This window comes from Zosterops lateralis, assembly GCF_965231275.1.
Source record: "Zosterops lateralis genome assembly, chromosome: 22".
NCBI lineage: Eukaryota > Metazoa > Chordata > Aves > Passeriformes > Zosteropidae > Zosterops > Zosterops lateralis.
This window is the reverse complement of record NC_139782.1, coordinates 274,833-293,714: the sequence shown is the minus strand read 5'-3', so window position 1 is coordinate 293,714 and position 18,882 is coordinate 274,833. Positions and strand designations below refer to the sequence as shown.

General features: G+C 47.6%; 1 protein-coding gene across 3 annotated transcripts in view; it reads right to left on the bottom strand.

Annotated features, from left to right (window-relative positions):
• Positions 1 to 434: 434 nt before the first annotated feature.
• The window catches only part of USP48 (ubiquitin specific peptidase 48), a 30,621-nt gene continuing 12,173 nt past the window's right edge, over positions 435 to 18,882 (bottom strand). Inside the window, exons 11-27 of one of the 3 annotated variants that reach the window (XM_083876786.1) lie at positions 18,561 to 18,710; positions 16,030 to 16,230; positions 14,628 to 14,742; positions 14,363 to 14,493; positions 13,012 to 13,083; positions 10,114 to 10,238; positions 9,840 to 9,962; positions 7,939 to 8,000; positions 7,371 to 7,481; positions 6,613 to 6,743; positions 5,834 to 5,940; positions 3,868 to 3,972; positions 3,299 to 3,454; positions 3,019 to 3,144; positions 2,261 to 2,309; positions 2,086 to 2,112; positions 435 to 1,987 (exon numbers count right to left, since the gene is read on the bottom strand). In XM_083876786.1, the coding sequence (XP_083732912.1) occupies positions 1,965 to 1,987; positions 2,086 to 2,112; positions 2,261 to 2,309; positions 3,019 to 3,144; positions 3,299 to 3,454; positions 3,868 to 3,972; positions 5,834 to 5,940; positions 6,613 to 6,743; positions 7,371 to 7,481; positions 7,939 to 8,000; positions 9,840 to 9,962; positions 10,114 to 10,238; positions 13,012 to 13,083; positions 14,363 to 14,493; positions 14,628 to 14,742; positions 16,030 to 16,230; positions 18,561 to 18,710 (1,814 nt within the window). In that variant the 3' untranslated portion in view covers positions 435 to 1,964. Of the gene's footprint in view, positions 1,988 to 2,085; positions 2,113 to 2,260; positions 2,310 to 3,018; positions 3,145 to 3,298; positions 3,455 to 3,867; positions 3,973 to 4,893; positions 5,159 to 5,833; positions 5,941 to 6,612; positions 6,744 to 7,370; positions 7,482 to 7,938; positions 8,001 to 9,839; positions 9,963 to 10,113; positions 10,239 to 13,011; positions 13,084 to 14,362; positions 14,494 to 14,627; positions 14,743 to 16,029; positions 16,231 to 18,560; positions 18,711 to 18,882 lie in introns of those variants that run through there. The other 2 variants (XM_083876787.1, XM_083876788.1) reach the window with 2 other exon arrangements.

Sequence of the window (18,882 nt, the reverse complement as noted above, 5' to 3'; positions counted from 1 at the left end):
ATCTCTAATGCCCATCCCCAGTACCCAGGCCCTCCCCGGCACCCTGGCCCTGCCATCTCCCAAGGCCTCTCTCTTCCCCTCACCTTCAGCACCCATCTGCCTCCCCCAGGGGCTCAGGGGGAGATCCTGGCTCAGAGGACCCCAAGGAGGGGCTGGCACTGGCACCCGGGGAGGGCAGGGCCCCTCCCCCAGGGACACACCAGGTGGGAACAGGGGTGGATGTGACAGGGCCAGGGCTCCATAAAACCTATTCCCTTCCTGCGCAAAGTAGGGGGGATTCCTGGTCCAGCAGGGTCCCTCTTGCTCCCACCCCACTCCACAATGCCCGCATTCCTTTGTCAACAGCTCCAAGTGGGATTTATGGGATAAACACCTTCACCTTGCTCCAACACCCTTGGCCCACGTGTCTGCACCATGAACAAGGCTGCCACAGCTCCAATGACAACTTTAATCTGATAATATTTGCAAATAACAGACAAAACAGGAATGGGGCCTTGGCTCACACCTTGTACCTGCATCCTCCATAGGATCCGGCGCTGCCGGAACTGCCACAGCCCTGGAACAGCCCACGGGATTCCTTCCCACAATAGTGTAAGCTCAAGGAAGAGACTTTTTAATATATAACATTAAAAAAAAAATATCAGCAACTTGAAAAGATGGAAATTCCAAGGAATATGTACACAAGTGAGTGCTTCAGGTTGGGAAGAAAAGCCTCCTGTAGCTTTGGCATAGAATTTGCCATGTCTATACCTTGGGTTCAAACTGCCCCAAAAAAATCACTTTTTATGAAATTTAGAGCCCCTCAAATGCTGCTGCTTCACTGCCAAACCCAGCAGGAACAAGGGAGAAAGGTGCTGGGCAAAGAGCAGCTGGAATTCTTCGCAAAAACCATTGGAAATAAACCACTGGAAATCAAAACTAGTGGGGTTTTGGGGATGGAAGTTGTGGCCCCCACCCTCTTCCTGCACCTCAAATTCCTGCAAACCTTGAAAAAATGAAAGTGATGTGATTTCTGCATTGTATTTTTCTGTGGAAACAAAGGAAAAGGTTGGAAAGGAAGAGGATCTCATAAAGAGATGCCTCGGCAGTGCCCAATGTGGATCAGTCTGGAAGTGGGATACTATTTCCTGCTAAATATTAAAGGGAAGAAAACCTGGCTGGGAGATTTAAAAAAAAAAATTAAAAATTAGTGCATTGCTGAAAAATGAGGCGAGAGGAATAAGAAAATCTCTTCCCATGGGAAACACAGCACCCACCCATGCCCCCTTGATAGCTCCAACTGCCCTGAGCCAGGAACACTCCCAGCAGCGCCAGAGTAGAGGAAAATGTTCTCCAGAGTCATTAAAATTCCCAAATTTCTAAAAAACTCCACACTTCCCAGAGCCCAGGTGGTTACTGGATTGTCCAAGGTGTGGAAGTGAGAGCAGAAGGATGCAGAGAGGGGGGAGCCCCTGAGAGGGTTTGGGAGGCAGATCCCAGCTTCTATTTTGGATTAAGTAAATGAAGTTTTGTTGTCTGAAAGCATTAGACATTCCTCACGAAGTCACAATTCCTGTACTTCCATGCTGGACTGAAAGTGTAAGAGTGGATCAAAGACAGGATTATCGTAAAGAGTTACTGAAGAATGATCAGAATAGTCTGGATCTACTGGATCACGACCCCTCTGTGGCCAGGTTGGGGGACACACAGGGGCCACCCCTTGTCCCAAACACACTAACTGCTGCTCAACTTCCCAACCTTCCTGTTCTTTATTAAATAAACCTGGGAACGTTGTCCTGAAGCAGGATGTCCTTCAGTGCAATCTGCTTTGACATAAGGCATTTGTTTTGTTTTTTGGGAGCAAACATCTCATGATGGATTTTTGCCTTCTGGAAGAGTCAAAAAGTACTGTATCCACCTGTTTTTATTCTTTTAATGCCCTACCATGTGACTCTTCCGTTCTGGTCGCTCCTCTTGGAAAACTATCAGTGGCCGAGTAAACCAGTCCCTGGGAAGGAAAGACACCACCAGGAGATGAGGAGGTAAATGGGATGGGGATGGGATTCACGTGAGGGGATACAAAGGGGGCGAAACACCTGGACTCACCTTTAAATCCCTCTTCAGGCATACAAACTGGGATGGAAAGGGAAGGAAAGCATTAGAAGTTGCTCTGAGGATGCCATAGTTGGTGACAAAGAAGTGTCACAATCCCCATTTTCCACCTTCCCAACCCGAATCCTTGGTCACCGTCCCAAGCCCAGCCCCTCCCCATCTCTCTCACCTTGCATAACATCATCCATGGCTGCGTAATCTGCAATGGGCTCATCGGCCTGGAAAGGACATTGAGGCAGGGAATTAACAAGCGCAGGGATCCAGGGGATCATGGTTCTGCTCAGGAGAGGAGCAGGGAATGGGTCTCTTGCCCAAACACTAGGAATTCGATGGGAGGACTCACTCCCTAATTTAGTTGTGTTTTGAGTTGGTACCCACAGAGCTCAGCAGCCAAATCAGCTACAAAGCACTCTTGGAAATAAAAAAAAGGGGGGTTTTCTCCTCCAAGACAAAGATTAAAAGGATTTTCCTCCTCCAAAACAAAAACAATGAGGATTTTTCTCCCCTAACACAAAAAAAAAAAAAAAAAAAAAAAAAAAAAAAAAAAAAAAAAATTAAGGCTATTCCTCCTCCAAAACAAAGCAAAAGGATATTCTTCTTCCAAAGTAAAAAAATTGAAGATTTTCCTCCTGCAGAACAAAAAAACAAAACAAAAAGCCCCTCAAACACCTAAGGATATTCCTCCTCTGAAACAAAATAAGGATTTTTTCTTCTCAGAAACAAAAAACAATGAGGATTTTTCTCCCCTAAGACAAAAAAAATGTAAGGATTTTCCTTCCCTAAACCAAAAAAATTAAGGATTCTTCTCCTCCAAGCAGCTCCAGGACGAGCTCGTTCCATTTGTTCCCATTTTCACACACATCCCCACACGCTTCTCTTAGCTCTCACTGATCCCAACGGCATTCCCAAATCCTGCCCTGCTGGTACCTTGAGAAGGATGACAGACTCAGGGATGACTCCGAGGCTGCCCAATGTGGCCGTGTCGTCGCTCAAGATCTTCCCATCCAGGGACAGGTTCTGGTCAAAGGGGGCCACGGAGAAGGCATGCATGATCTGGGGGCACACAGACACCTCATCCTGGGAACTGTGGCACCTCCTGCCCCAGCATCCATCCCCACCTCCTGGGGGAGTCAGACCCTTCCTCTACACCCCCACACTCCTTATTTTGTGTTTTCTTCCTCGTTCCTGGCAGGAGAGCTGGCCTCACCTGGATTTTCAGCTCTTTCAGGGTCTGGTTGGCTGACACAAGCAGTGCTTTCTCCCCCCGGACCTTCCGGTGGCGTGTGCTTCTCCTGATTCCCTGCTTTTGGTAAGTAATGTAGCTCTGGTGGGAGAGCTTCTGGCGTTTCGCACTGCCATTGGCCTAGAGACAAGGCAAAACATGACGAGATTGAGTTGTTTAGGGATAAACACAACCTTCCCAGATCCCAGAGAGTGTTTTGGGCAAATTGGTCATGCAAGGGAAGGCAGGAAGCAATGGAAAACCCTTGGAAAACCCAATGAAGCATGCAAGTGTGGAGATGACCAATGGATTTGCCTTCAAACCTCAGTTCCTAGTCCTAATGCCAGCGTGGGGCAAATTTCCACACGCACATGAATCCCTATCCATATTTAATCTCTCCAAACCCAGCACTGGTGTGGTTTCACCATTCAAATGACAATTTAAGACATTCTCCACTGCAGTGAGATGCAGAGGAGGAACGTGGTGATCCCATCATGCTGACTCAAGAGGATGATACAAAAATCAAGGAGTCTGATGCGATTTTTCATCTCTACCTGGTTAAAATCGGGATCTTGCTCCCCCTCTGGCTTGTTTTCCTCCTTTTCCTCTTCAGCTTCTGAGCTGCTCACGTTCAGCTCTGGAGCCGTGTCTTTCATTACCTGGAGTCATAAAAATCATTCTCTGTAACCAACAGCATCCACATGGCCTGTACCATCATGGCAAATAGCTCCTGGGGACCTCTGGGTGCCATCTCTCTGGATGCAGAGATCCCAGGAATAACCCAGAAGCTCCATGAGCTCTGCAAAGTCTCCTCCACCCTCCCCAGCTGTGTGGAACCTCAGTGGGATTCAGCTCAGGAATCCCCTTCTGTGGAATTGCAGGTGCTTCCTGCCCTCCTCTCCAGGCAAAGTCTCCTGAGTCCTGGACTGATTCCTTTCCCATCAGCTGGTTGATGTAAGTGTATTACAGAAGCCTCAACACAGAGAAAGTATCTTCCGTGAATTAAGACATTTATCTGTCCCTGCAGCAGCCTGGCAGGGACATGTAGCACCATTACATATGGGGCTGGAGGTTGTAAGTAAATGAAATCTAAATAATTTACACAAATACAAAAATAAAAAGGTTGTTCAGGCCAGGGAAAGTCACTCTAGGCATAGATTTGCCTGGATGTGAATTCCCAGCTACACTGTGGCTGGAACTGAGCTTTGCAGAAGCCCAGGAGACCTAGATGCCAAGAGCTCTCTTCTCCATCAACGTATTTACGATTAATGATGCAATTCCAGATCCCAAACATTCCCCAGAGCCCCCTGAATTCCAGCAGTGCCACCCTACAATGATTTTATCTGGATGAGGCTTCCCTCAGCAGCACCATGCACCCTAGGGAAGAACCAGGTGGTGCAGAGGAGGGAGGAAAAGGGGTGAGGGGCTGGGAAGCACTCCCTGATTTTGCAAAGCCCAGCAGGAAGGGCACAGTGGCTCCCAGTGCTGCTGACAGTGATCCTGGCCAGCATTCCTGCTGCTTCCCATCCTGCTGAGGCTGCCCTGTTACTGGGGGATCTTGTGGGCACATTCTCACCCCCTCTCTTCGGCTCCAGCTGCTCCACAAAGAATAGCTGCCTGTTTTTTTGCCAGCTCCACGTGTGAGCACAGTCCTGTCCAGTGCCAGAAAAACACAACACCCAACCCTCTCGTGCACCACAGCCAAGAGAGACTCAGGCTGGGGATTCAGGCTGAAAGCCTGTGGCTGATGGCTCCAGACAGTGCTGCGTGATCCACATCTCACAACCAAGGCAGGAACCCATCCAGCCTGTAGCTCCCTGCGGTTCCCTGGGCTCCAGCGCCTCCCTGGGATTGATAGGGAGGTGGAAATCAAGAAAAGGCCAAAAAACAAAACAAACGAAAAAAAACCCCACCCCACACTCCAAAGGTCGAGAGATTGTCTTCATCTGAACTTGCCCACCCTTGTCTCCCTTTTTAAGAGACCTGAGGAAAGGAGTTTACAAGAACCAGCTTTGAGTACTTGGAAAAACAGTTCTAGAGCTGATCCTCACACTTAAAATCAGTAAAAACAAAATTCACAGCTTCAGGGGATCCTGAGAACATCTCCAAGTTCATTGTCTCACCAGCACCAAAGGGAAGAGCTCATTTCTATCTAAGAATAAGTATGTCACTTGAGCAAGAAGAAAAGAAATGACAAATATTGGAGCGGGAGGAGAGCAGGTAGAGCCTGGGAACACAGCTAAGACAGAAAACAGCTGGGAGCATCCCTGAAAACAGAAAGGATTTTGTTTGGCAAAAGGGAGTCTTGAGGAGATGGAATTTTCAGAGCCAGAATTTCCCAATTTGCTGTTTTTGCCAAAGCTGCCCAGACCTGCAGAGCAGGGGGTTTCTGCCCTCACCACCACCACGGACCAGAAGGATCCCCACCAGCCCTGGGGACATGGGAGCTGTGACAGCTCCCTCGGGGCATTCCTGGGGTGCCTGGAGCCAGGCTGAGCAGAGATCGGGGAGAGACCCTACCTTTTTATTATCCACCACCTTGTGGATGTATATGGTGGCCTGGGTGTACTCGCGCAGGTCCCGCTGCTGCTGGCACAGGAGCCCTTCCCGGCATTCAGGGCACAGTTCTGGGCAAACACCAAGGGAAAAAGCATTTAATTGCTCCAGCTCCTCAGAAGCCCCAGTGCAGGGCCTCTCACTGCTAACCTAATGAACCACATCTCATCCCAGAGTGGTTTGGGTTGGAAGAGACCTTTAGGATCTCATCTCACTCCCTGCCACTGATACTTTCTACTATCCCAGATTGCTCCAGGCCTTGGACACTTCCAAGGATGGGGCAGTCACAACTTCTCTGGGCACCTTGTGCCAGGGCCTTGCCATCCTCACAGCCAAGAATTTCTCTGCAATATCCCATCTCTCCCCGCACTCTGGCGGTGGGAAGCCATTCTTGTTGTCCTGTCCTTCAAGGGCCTTGTCCCAAGTCCCTCTCCAGCTCTCCTGGAGCCCCTTCAGGCACTGGAAGGGGCTCTAAGTTATCCCTGGAGCCTTCTGTTCTCCAGGCTGAACAGCCCCAGATTTCCTAGCCTGGCTCCAAAGCAGAGGGGCTCCAGCCCTGGAGCATCTCCATGGGCTCCTCAGGACTCACTCCAGTGGCTCCACATCCTTCCTGTGCTTAAGAATCCAGAGCTGGACACAGCATTGCAGGGGGGGAATCTGCCAAACCCTGTGTTTCCCACTGACCCTGTCAGACTGAAGTTTTTATACCCAGGGAGCTGTTCCCAGGAACAGAGGTCACTCACGGGGTTCAGAGGTGTAGCGGGTGCTCTCGGGGCCAGCCCCAGCTGCCTGTGTCCGGGTGATTTTGATGACGTGATCCACGACAAAGAGTTTTTGGATCCTCTCCCACTCGCTGGGCCATATCAGAGCTATACTGTGCAAAGGAACAGGCAGGTGCTTTATGACATGAAAAAGCCAAGCCCTAAACTCCCAAAAACCCCTCCCTCTTTGGCTTGTTGGTCTGTCAGTGAAAGAAAAACTGCAAAATCCATCCAAAACCCAGCTACACGGGAGGGCTGGTACACCCAGATAACAGCAGCCTGTGATTAGTGACATTGTTGTGCTCCTGTGTGCCAGAGGGAGAGATGGAGGAGGAAAGGAATGGAAGATTTCCTACTTTTAGTGCTGCATCACTGCAGAAGCAAGCCTATGGAGCATGAACTCCAGCCCTCCAGCTAGCAATCGGGGCTGGGGGGGGAAGGCTCATGGAAAGCAAATTGTAAGGAAGCAGGATGTTTCGGCGTCCTGGCTAAATCCAGGGTGATTATTGTCAGGAACAAACTAAGCTGAAGGAAGCTCTTTTTTCCTGACCCAGCATACTTGGACAGTTTAAGTCTTGCCTTGCAGGAAGGCTGAGGTGGCTCTGAGAAAGCACTGGTGTTAATTTTGAGGCAAAGGATTACTCCTCATCTTGCTGTGGCTCAGCAGCAAGGGCATTCCTTTGGGAATGATCTCTTAAGGCTCCTGGCAAAAGGGAAGTGTGTGAAGGGAAGAAACTCACTGTTTGGAGTCTTCTTTGGTCATGGAAGCAAAGGTGAACATGAGGCCCCCGTGGGGACAGAGCAGGACACTGTTTGCTATGGAGGACACGGGGCTGCAGCGCGTCGGTCTCCTGCAAAAGGGAAGAGGTTTGGAAAGCTAGATCAGGTTATCCCACCAAAATCCCCACCAATTCTTCAGGAAGCCAGGAAGAAATCACAGGTGAGTATTTATAATTCCAATAAGGAATAGTAACTACTAGGGATGAGGAAATCAGATCTGCGTTCCTCTGTAGTGCAGAATGACTGTCCAGCAGAGATTTCTATCTCTAGCCTGAACAGTGATCTTTGGGATACAGCTCCAGACAGATGAAAATACTAATCAGGTTACCAGCTAATCTGACCATCTGGTTAACACACAAGTAAACAAGGAAATTCAGTGTCTTACACTGTATTACAATTGATACAAGTCCTGCAAAAATCGGCTTCATTGTTTCCATGAGCTCACTGTGCTGGGAGTCAGGAGCAAAGTATTATCTACAGCCCCCAAAACAAGAGCTAAAAAGCACCAAAACCCTCCAGCCAAGTTACCTGACAAATTTCCTCCATTCTTCTACAAAGAACTGTGAAACAATATACAGCTCATCTGTCTCCTGGGAAAAAAGAGAAGGAAAAAGGATCTTTTTAATGAACCCAGCAATGACTGTTCAGTTTGTTAGCAGCGCTCACCCCTTCAAGACCTCAGTGCTGCTTTACCATGACAACTCCATCCAAGTGGGCTGCAAAAGACAAGGAAAATAACCTGGGATCAGGTACTAAGTACTGCCATTGCTAATCTTGTGTTTATTACAAAGTTACTTGAGCTTTTGATCCAATTACTTTTAATTCACAGAGAGAAAGGGCATTTCCTTGGAGCAGCCAGGACTCCGCAGCAGTTTCTCTTGCTGGGTACTCAGCATCTGAAGCCAGTGATTCCCTGTACTCCCACAGGCGTGGAGTGAGACCACCCCAACATCCCTCAATTGCTTCCAACATCAAATTCCACAAGTTTTTCCTTTTGGCAGCAGCAGGGATACAAAACCACAGCTGTGCACCAAATGAGACGGCGTTTTTGGGATAGTCTGTGGTTTTTTTGTCCCAATTTTCCTTTAAGTTGTTTGCTCCTGGACAAGAAACCACCCTGGCCCCAAGGGCTGGGTGACAAAATTACTTCCATGCTCTCCTATACCCTCACCCCTTTCCCAAAGACACCATTTAAGGGCTTGCTCCATCTTTCTGTAGGAAAACTCAGCACACCTGAGGAACATATATACAATTTTTTATTTCCCTTCATCTCTTGTTTTCTGCTTGTTTTTCACTCTGCTTGTTTTATTCCCCAAACATCAACTTCTTTGAATCAGGAAAACTCCTAAGGCTTGAGGGGAAGATCTTCAGCTCTCTTCTACAAGCCTCCCTTGGGAAATTAAAAGGGAAAGGAGGATAAAAAGGGAAGGAAGGATGTAACTCTGCTGGTGGAGACCCTACTGTGTCTGACCCACAGTGATGAGCTCCAACTTCCCATTCTCCAGCTCCAAAAGCAAATCCAACCAGCTACAACCTTAGCAACCACTGGCAGGACCTGGAGCTCTCCAGCTCAGCACAAAAGAAAAACTCATTTTAAACCATTTTGGGTCTCCTTGGTTCCAAGCCATGGGTCTATGTTGCCTCAGTTTTTATTCCCAGCTGGAGCACTGAAGGATGGAGCCACACACCTTCCAATGCACCTTGGCAGGATTGTAGAATCAACCATTAATCAGCACCATAAGACTCCCAGAAGCCAAGGACTGGAGCCAACAGCTTGTTCTGGGCACCTCAAATCCCCAAGAATTCCTGGAGAAGCTGCTAGAAGGTTTGCACAGCCACCTCTTTGGAGGGCTTCAGCATTTCAGGAAGCTCCCAATAGCTTTTCAGGATGATGCTGGAGCACACGTGAATTTTGCCAAGCAACAGCAAGAGCTGGTGGTGGGGCAAAGTTCAGGTGTGTTCCAGCATCCTCCTGCACCTCCTCCTCTCTCCTCCTAATGGAGAGCTGTGGGAGGTGGCTGTCCTTCCAGGGACAGATACAACCATGACAGCAACATTGTCACTGTTACCTCCCTGACTTTGGGCCAGCCACAGCTCTCTTGGCACACCAGCCATTCCCGTGGCTCTTCAGGGCTTTGTGCCAGCACAGCTAATCCAAGAAAAAAATCACACCTCAGCACAACACAAGTGAGAGCTCTGCTGGCATGGACTGAGTGAATGGATATGGAATGGTTTGGGATTTCCTTCTACTCTCCTGCCATGGCAGGGACACCTTCCACTATCCCAGGTGCTCCAAGCCCCATCTAATCTGGCCTTGGACACTTCCAGGGATGGGGCAGTCACAGCTTCTCAGAGCAGGAGAGGAATTAAAGCCAATAAAAGCCTCTTCCCAAGCCTGGCTGCATTCCCTGATCCCCCTCCTTCCCTACCTGAGGCCAGCTGCCCAGGCAAGGTCTGCATTTATCATGGAACAGGTTCTGGAGAGAAGTCTTCTGCTCGCTGGCCATCATCTTATGCAGAGCTTCGTTTTCTTCCCCTTCACGCTCCAAAATCTGCAGGAAACAGTTAATTACATCCCAACTCCTGTTCCCAGCTACTACTAAAGGTGACTTTATTCTCCTCCATGGCACAGAGTTGTGTTAAAAAGGAAAACCAGAAATACAATCAGTATTTACAGTCAACAAAAGGGTATTTGGCAAATACCTTGCACTGGGAACAGCACTCTTTGTTATTTGGGAATTCAGGGGCTTTTGGAAAATATTGCTTGAGTTTCTCCCAGGCTTCCTTGGAAACCACCCTCCGCTCGTTTTCAGAGATGCACAGGTCACCTGCAGGAAGAGAATCAAGGAAAGGCTTTGATCACAACATGCTCAGGGATGTTTTGCAGCCCTTGATTGAAGAGATTACAAGGAATGAACGTGGAGAAAAAATCCACACGTTTATCAGCCAACGCCATGTCAGCAAAACCAAGCAAAGTCACCTTAAACTCCTTCCTTGCTTCTTTTAGACAGAGAATAATATTAATAATAATAGTTTAATTCATAAAAGTGGCCTTTAGATTTCCAAGATCATGGCCTAAGCAGCTGATCAAACACAAGTACAGATTGGGGGGAAAAACCAAAGGGCACAGGGCTACTGGTTTCTGATCCTGGCTATCCACAGCTACATCCTCATGGTGATTCCATTTGCTGAGGCCCAGGATAATAACCTTGTGTCCCATGAAACCAGGTGCCTTCCACATCCTTGAAAACCCTAAATTCCCACTGTAGAATCTCAATACAGTTTCATGTGCCCTGTCCAAGCACCTAAAAATGTGGAAAGGGTGGATTTTGCACCCTAAATTTGCTCTGGGGAATACCTGGATGTGAAGATACCAAGCAAGATTTACCAGCAACCCCCTAGAACACTTATTTATCCATCAGGGTTATTTATCCTGATATCAGGATCATCTATCCTCACACTTAGGAAGCCCCAAGACCCCAGCAAGGATTTTCAGAAGTCTTTTGTGGCTGTTGTCTCAGGGGTGGAAGCAGGAGGCATATTCAGGCACTGGGACAGTACGTGCACGACGATACGTGGTGGCTGGAAAAACAAGGCTTGGAAAAACGGGAGAAGGCTCCAGGATCCAACCAGCTGCCCATTTGCAGGGTTGCTGATGGCCAAGTGGAATACACAACCACATCTCCCTCCAAGACGGCAGCTGGGAAGTCCCTGTGCAGGGAGAAACAGGAGGAGCAGCTGTTGCGACACCTGGATGTGAACCGGATTTGGGAATATCCGTGCCTCAGTGGGGACTGCACCAGCAAGAGGGAAGGAAAACAGTAACTGTGGTGTCCAAAGGGCACAATCCCTTATTATCTGCTTTTCTATAGCCTGGAGAGCTGCAGAGAGAGGAGAGGGAGAGAAACTCTTTCCTCCCCACCCTCCGGCAGCTCTTTAACATGACAAGCAGCTTCTCAGGCCCACGGCCTTCCTCCAGGCTAGCCTGGAATTTGGCCAGCCCTGAAGAGGAAAAAATAGAAATGCTTCTCTCCTGCTTTTCCTCTAATAAACAAAGGTCGGGCCTTGATGCAGCACTTGGCCACTTGAGCTTCATCCAACAAGGCCAAGTAGCCCCAGAGGCTGGCCCAGGATGCTGCCCAGAGCCAGTGAGGATGGGGGAAAAAATGCACTTGTACAAGTAAGTACCTTGACATCACATGATTAATGAAAACAGATTAATATGGTGAGTGAAAGAAGTGGAAAAATTAGCTCTGGGTGTTTTGCACAAGTGTTTTGCTATCTGGAAAATGAACCCAACCACTGCTGACCCTGTTGCTCACTTACACCATCGAGGGACATGTTTTGGGCATGGACATCAAAGAAGACTTAACTTGGTATCTGGAAAAAATTCACTGGGATCAGGCAGCTACTGGAGAGGGAGGAATTGCAGCAGGGATGCAAAGGGAGCTGTGAAGGGAATGCCCGGGTGGCATTCCTGGAGGCCAGCCAGCCCTCTGAGATGGCCTTTTCCAGAGCCTACCATGGAGGCAGGAACCTCCTCCACCGCAAAATTAAGGCTGTAGGAACAAGACTACAGATTTGCTGATACACTCCAGACGGAGTTTTTCAAGGTGGAAAGCTTGTTTTCCATGAGTAATCAGAGGTTAACTCAAGAAACAAAACGTGCCCTGCCAGCAACTCCCTTATTTAGTATTATTTATTCTGCTATGACCCTACATCACAGATCAACCAACAATTTAATACCATACATTTTCCAAAGGCCTATTGGCCTATTTTTTATCATGTCTGGCTCCATAAATGTTCCATCCCCATGCTTCATGCTTTTATTGAACACCAGCAGCCTCGAGGCAGTGGGAAATGCAATGTTTAAGGCACTGAGTAACAGCTAAAATAGTGACAAAGTGCTTAAACATGCTGCTTGAAAATGAGATTTCTCAAGCCTTAGTCCAGGTTCTTGACTAGCTCTGATGACAGGAGGTGTGTGGCTAATTTATGCCATTTTTCCTTCTGTTTGAGATAAGATAGAGCCTCCCCACAAGCTGATGCTTGCAAACAGGAGCTTAAGTAAAAGTGGGTTTTATGGCTGGGAATACAAGCTTTAAAAAGTGAGATTAAAACAACAGGGTAGCCAAGGATGCAGCTAATGAGGCACCACTCGCAAAACAACAGATACAGATCAAAATGTTAAGTAAACAGACACCAAAACACAGCAGGTTGGGAAATCGATATCCAGGAGTGGTCCTGGCCCAGGTACTGGGTGAGTGCTCCTGTCTTAATGTAAACCAGGATATTTAAGAGATAATCTCAGCTCCAACCTGGACTGATTTACACCACCTCTTCCTTTCTTACTGCTTTTAGAGCTCCCAAATTGCTGCAAAGCTTTGGTGCTGCCCATGCAAGGAAGGCAAGCTCAGCATCTGACAGCCTACAGACTCTGCCTGCAAGGAAAACTTTTGAGTGCAAGAGACACCAAGAAAATGAGAACGAAGTACACTTCAGCAGTGACTCCTCAAGCTGACCAGAGCTGGAGCAAAGGTTAATGTGTGCAGCAGTGGGCAACAAGGAAGATACTCAGCTCCATCCCCCGGAGAGACTTACCATGTGGGCAAATGATGTCTTCATTAAAATTTAACTCCTCTTCCTCCTCCCTCTTCTCTTCATTTGATTCATCTAATTAAAAAAAAAAATCCAAAAAACCAAGAGGATTGCACAGAGTTCCTCTCCCAAGGAAAAAAATCTTACAGGGAAAGGAGCACAGTCGCTTTTCAAATTATGGCAAATCCCCTCACCCAAGGGAAAATTTGGAAGGAAATTTGTTATTCTCCGATGTCTTGGCCTCTGGGCAGGCAAGACTACAGCCTCCAGGCCACGTAGGAGGGCTTTAAAGTGCATGGAGCACAAGCCAGGCCTTTGTGAGATTACAAAGGATGCATTTGTTAGGGTTGGAACACCGCAGGGGTTCCCTGCTCCCAGACATCTCCGAGTTTAACCTAAACACAAGCCTAGGTAAGAGCAAAAGGAACAGAATTCCTAGCAAAATTTCTGATCTAAACCAGATGCTCCCTCACAAACCGAGGGGGACCTGCCAGGGGGCTGACCAGCCCTACATCAATCTCTAAATTAGTTAAGTCAAGCTTCGACCACTGAATGGAGCATCATGAAGACAACGCATCAGCAAGAGCCTCTAACGAGCTGCCTAACGAGCAACTTGGCTTGTGACTAATTCAAATGCACTACTGGAAGTTGCAACCTGTTGTGAATCAAAGATGAGTGGTAACTCAGAAATACCCTTTTCTCCATGAGTGCTCCTCCTTGTCAGGGGGCCTGAGGTGCAGCCTTCCAGCCCAAGATCAATGCCCTGAGCCATCATTCCCACTTTCATACCAACAAGCTTGTAACCCAATTCAAAGAATCTCAACAAAATATCATTTTCAAACATTTAAAGAGCAGAAGGCAAATAAACCCTCTATCTATTCTCATATGGGCACAGAATGGAGTGCAATTCATGATTTTTGTTCCTAGGCTGTGTTTTCCCAGTGTGGCTGCATCAGCTGTGCTGTTTTATCCCTCAATCTTCACAATAAACATCATCATCATCCCTTCCCCAAGGTAATTTTCACATTTCTTCCTACCCTGTGCTCTCTCATTCAGAGAAAAGTAGATGAAAAAATCATGTCTCTGGGGCGGTAATTTCAAAGAGTTTTGTAAAACCACTTATCACCTCATCTCCCTCTCCAGCATGAAGATCACCCAGCAGCTTTCAAGCTTAGCAAAAACGCTCCTTAAATGAAGACTTCTTTTAGTCGATTTATTATCCTTTCCTCCCTACTCATACAAGGGGAACAAAACATCTACAGAAACGCCTGACGTGTATTTTGTTAGGAGGGATCAGGCAGAGCTGGTGGGTCTCGACAGCAGCACAAATTAGGAGGAAATCAAGAGCAAATACCTTTGTTTTGTACATTTCCATTCATTTTTCCATTACTGTGCTCTGCATCTTCATCTTGCTCGTTTAACTGCTCCAGAGCCAGCTGACGCCAGCTCCTCAAGGATGCTTTTCCGACCCAAAACCCGTCGTTCCTGCAGGGAGACAACACCACTGGTACCCCAAAATCACAGCTCCCTTCTTCAGAGCCCCAAAAGGGAAATTTATAGGGAAAGGCTGTTTAAGCACTTCTAAAAAGCATATTTTACAGCATTTGGGACTTTCATACCCCTTGACTGTCATCTTCAGCAGGTTAGTCACGGTTCTGTAGTCCTCGTTCAGCTGGTTCTTCAGCCGCAGGATTCGACACCTTTCCACCACACAGTCCTTGCAAAGTGCTTTGACTGGGGTGGGGGGGGGGGGAAGAAAACACAGTTTTTTACACTATTTATTGCATAATTTATTGCACAGGTAGTTTCCTGGTTGTTTGAAGGCCCTCAGACAGGTGTGTACCAACTATCCTGCCTCAGGATGGGTGATTTCACATGTAAATGAGGAAATCCTGGGAGTTACAGCCACATCAGAGGCCACGTTTGAAACTTAAAGAAGCATAAAACACTTCAAATGAGGTGTGATCTGTTCCACTGCCTCACAGGTCTGCTCTCACAGCTCCTGGTATCCACAGCATGAAGTCATAGGGAGCCAGGGCAGCCCAGCATCCAGCCACAGAAGGCAGGAAATGCCAGGAAAACAAACATCTGTACTGTGGCACTTTGCCAGTTCAACTCGGAAAAAGTACCCTCCTGCAAGGCTGCACTGGACCATGGGAGTGGAAATCCTCCAGCTGTGCGTGTAGTTAGATTTTCATCCTGGAGCAAGAGGAGAAGGGAAGCAGCGTGTCCATCCATCCTCTTACCCATCCCTTCCTCCCTGCCAGCCATACTCAACCCACAACCCTTCAGGCAATCTTCCACTTGACTAATAAACCTTGCCCTGTTTTTCCCTACAAAGGCTGCCTGCGTCAAAAGCAGTTTCTTCCCTACAAGCTCCCAGTAGGAGCTGAGCTAATTTGGTCTCGGTGGGAGTTACTGAGCAACTTCCTAAAAGGAACAAAAACTGGGGCTTGACAACTGGGGACATCCAAAGCCTGGAGGGGCTGTCCAAAGCCTGGAGGGGCTGGGCTGACCCTGAAAAGCAGTATGTGCGGTAGATGCTTCAACAGCGGCAGGCTAAACAGGTAAGTGCTTCCTTGGATGAGTTTACAGACAGGAAGGGGTTTTTTTGGCCTGAATACTCCATGAGACCCAGCCTACACAGGAGCTGTGGGTGCCGCAGGCACAGAAAATAATTGTCAAGAGTTTGGAGTGTTGCACGTGCAAGTTTTATTTTCTAGAATTGCCTTCAAACCTTCCAGGTACTATGTTTCCTAAGCGAAGTGCCCCACTCCTCCACAGCAATTCCTCAGGTACAGTCCTTCCCTGAGCAGAGCCCAGGCCCAAAGCAGACTCTGCAATCACTTTAAATAGGTTTGAGAAATGGTAACAGAATTAAGTGATATTAAAACAATCCCCTGGAAATAAGGCAGCACTAAAACCATGCACTGAAACAAAGTTATGATGATAAAGGACAGGGCTGGGACCAGAGCAAAGCTCCAAACCACATCCCATGAAGTGACTTGGAGAGGATGTTACCATTGAGCCGGGGTCCTCCTCCATATCGCCGGTAGAAGTAGTCAGCCACATATTCCGATATCCTCTTCATCAGGGATATTTTATCAGGATGGAGCTTCCCATGGGAGCACAGGCAGGCTGTGTTATCAATAGGCTTGGGAGGAGTGGACTCATCCAGCCACTTCTGCAGCCATTCCAGAGAGATGAAGTCATAGGGAGAACCTGGGAGGGGAGAAACCCCAAAGAGAAACAAGACCATACACGTCAGCTCCAACACCAGGTGGTATTTTATAATTACTCTTAAAAATTAACAGGCAATCACTGTCAATTAAATCTCTGTGGTACAAGTTTTCAAAGGTCTGATCCAGCTTCTCCCACACCATTCTGATCTCAGTGTCATAGATTTGGAAGACAGGACCTATGTGAGATTAAGATGTGCAGATCATTTTGGATTCAGCAATCAATATGCAACAGCTCCAAGGAGGAATGGGAGTGCTTTCAAACCTTTTGAGGATTACTTGAGAGCAGTCAGGGAAAGGGGAAGGTTTTCCTACCATCCATCAAGGGACTGATGCAATATTTAAATCATGATCATACCTACAGGCTTTTTCTACAACAGACAGAGTTCACTGGGGTAATTTGAAAATTAAAGGCAACAACAGCAGAGACGAAGTCAGTGTTTCCTCAGTCCTTTCAGCACCCAAATTTTCAGTGTCTCTTAAAATTTTAGGTAAAAATTTACAGTGCAAATGCAAACTTGCTTAGATTTTTTGCTAAAGCAGAGCAGCAGGCTTGCCCTTGTTTGCTGAAAGAAGTACAAAGCCGAGTTTCAGGAGCAGGTCAGTGCTTGTATGACCAGGTTGGGGTGAAACCCCTGTATCTCAATACACAGTATCATTACACAACTTTTCTGTGGGATGACTGGGAAATTAGAAGGAAATTAGGAAGAATTCAAACCCACTTTGTGCTGCCATTAGAACAGCTCTGAAACCATGGGGAAATGCACCCGTTGGTGACATTTATAACTGAGCACAAATCCTCTGTGTTTCCTAGGAAGGAGCAACAGAGACACAAGAGGAAAATACAGAAGACAGGAAAACACTGTGTCTCCAGCTTGCACTGGAGCTCTGTGAAGCCTCTTTTTCTCCACAGCTTCAATCCACGGTGTTTTCATCTTACGCAATGCCCTCTGCAGCCGTGACCTCCAGAGAATTGCATCACTGTCAGAACCGGTTTGCTAGTTTGGGATGAAACTGCCTCCCCCAGAAAGGAGGGTTTTCTGGGGCAGGCTCCACAAAGCTGGCAGAAAACATGTCTGCACAGCTGCAGAGAGAGCCCCAAGCTCCAGAGAGACAGGACCCAGAGCAGCGCTGCAATGACGCTGCCTCCAGCTGTGCTGGAAGTACTGTGTTTGTGATGTGCCAGCAGCAGGCAGAGGGTGCCTCAGGGCAAAGTTTTAGGTCCTGTCATCTCTAAACTGCGGCAGAAGAACTTCACCTGCACTTGTAAAAAACATTTTTTTTTTGAGATTTATTCCTCTGTTACATCAGAAGGGCCAAGAGCAAACTCTTCCATTCCTGCTGAGGAAAACCATGCTGGAACTCTGCTGCTGCTCCTTTTCGCGAGTGACTCAGGGCAGGTTGATCCCTCCAGCACAACTCTAATCTCATATTGGACATCTGAGTGCTGCTCAGGCTCGTGCTACTCAGCTGTGACACCTTCCTGCTCCAGAGTTAAGGAATTACATTCCCAAACTGGAGAGGCAGATGCTTACAGGAATAGAAGTTTGTTGTTGGGCTACTCCAATCTCATGGTGGACTCTGAGCATCCAATAATAAAAGCTGAACAGTGAATTCCCTTACAGGCCACACAATTAAATGCACTTTTAAGTTTTCAATTATAATTATCCTGCAGTTTTTAGGAGATGTACATAGTGAAGACAAATTCCCTGGGCTAGATAGATAGAGCAAGTTTTGCAGGAGAAGGGTGAGAAAAACAAGGTGGGAAATTAAACTCTGTGTGCTGAAGCAACAAGACACAAGGAGAAGGAGAAAAAGCTTAACTCCAGTCTCCCTACAAAACTGAGACATGGAGCAGTGAAGCACTGGCAGGGATGGATCCAGTAATTTTCTGCTGGCGGTCAAGCATTCTCTTAGCCTGCTACCTGCTGATGAATCGGGTTCACCAGCTCCCAAACCTGCCATGAGCTGGCAATTTGGGAGTAGGAAGATATTCCACCTCGATGCTCTTAACGAGCTGAGCTGCTCACCAGGCAGAAGAAAAGAGTCACAATGCATGAGGCTGATGGATGGGGAAGGAGCAGGAGGGAATTAGCGACGCCAGCGGCCATGAGAATGAGCAAAGAAAGGAGAAAAATAGGTTAAGGCAGGAAAAAAAGCAAGGGAAACAAATGTAAGCATGCATGAAGCTCTCCCCTTCCAGAAGGCTGTGGGAATGCCTTCCAGCAAGGCCACAGCAGTTGGGAGTTAGTCACAAATCATTCCTAAGCTTAACAGCTCTACTACAGCAATACTCCACAATGTCTTACAGACCAGCTTCGGCGGGTAACCTTTGGTAGAGCTCCTTCACCTCCTCGTGCTTGATCTTGCCTCTGGCAACGCTCTGTTTGCGCATCTCAGCCATTTCGTTGCACCACTCCTCAAATTTGCAGTTATCCCGCTCTACCAGCTCCTGAAGAAAAGCTGGGAAAGAAAAAAAAACAAACAGGAACTGAAGGGAAAATGCCAGCTATGTTAATTAGCACGGGTTATCTGGGGATAACAAATCTCAAAATTCCCTCTCGCAGCCTTGCTGAGCGAGGTCTTTCCCCAAGCCAAGCATGTGGAGTGTTGCTCCCTCTGATACTGAGGGTTG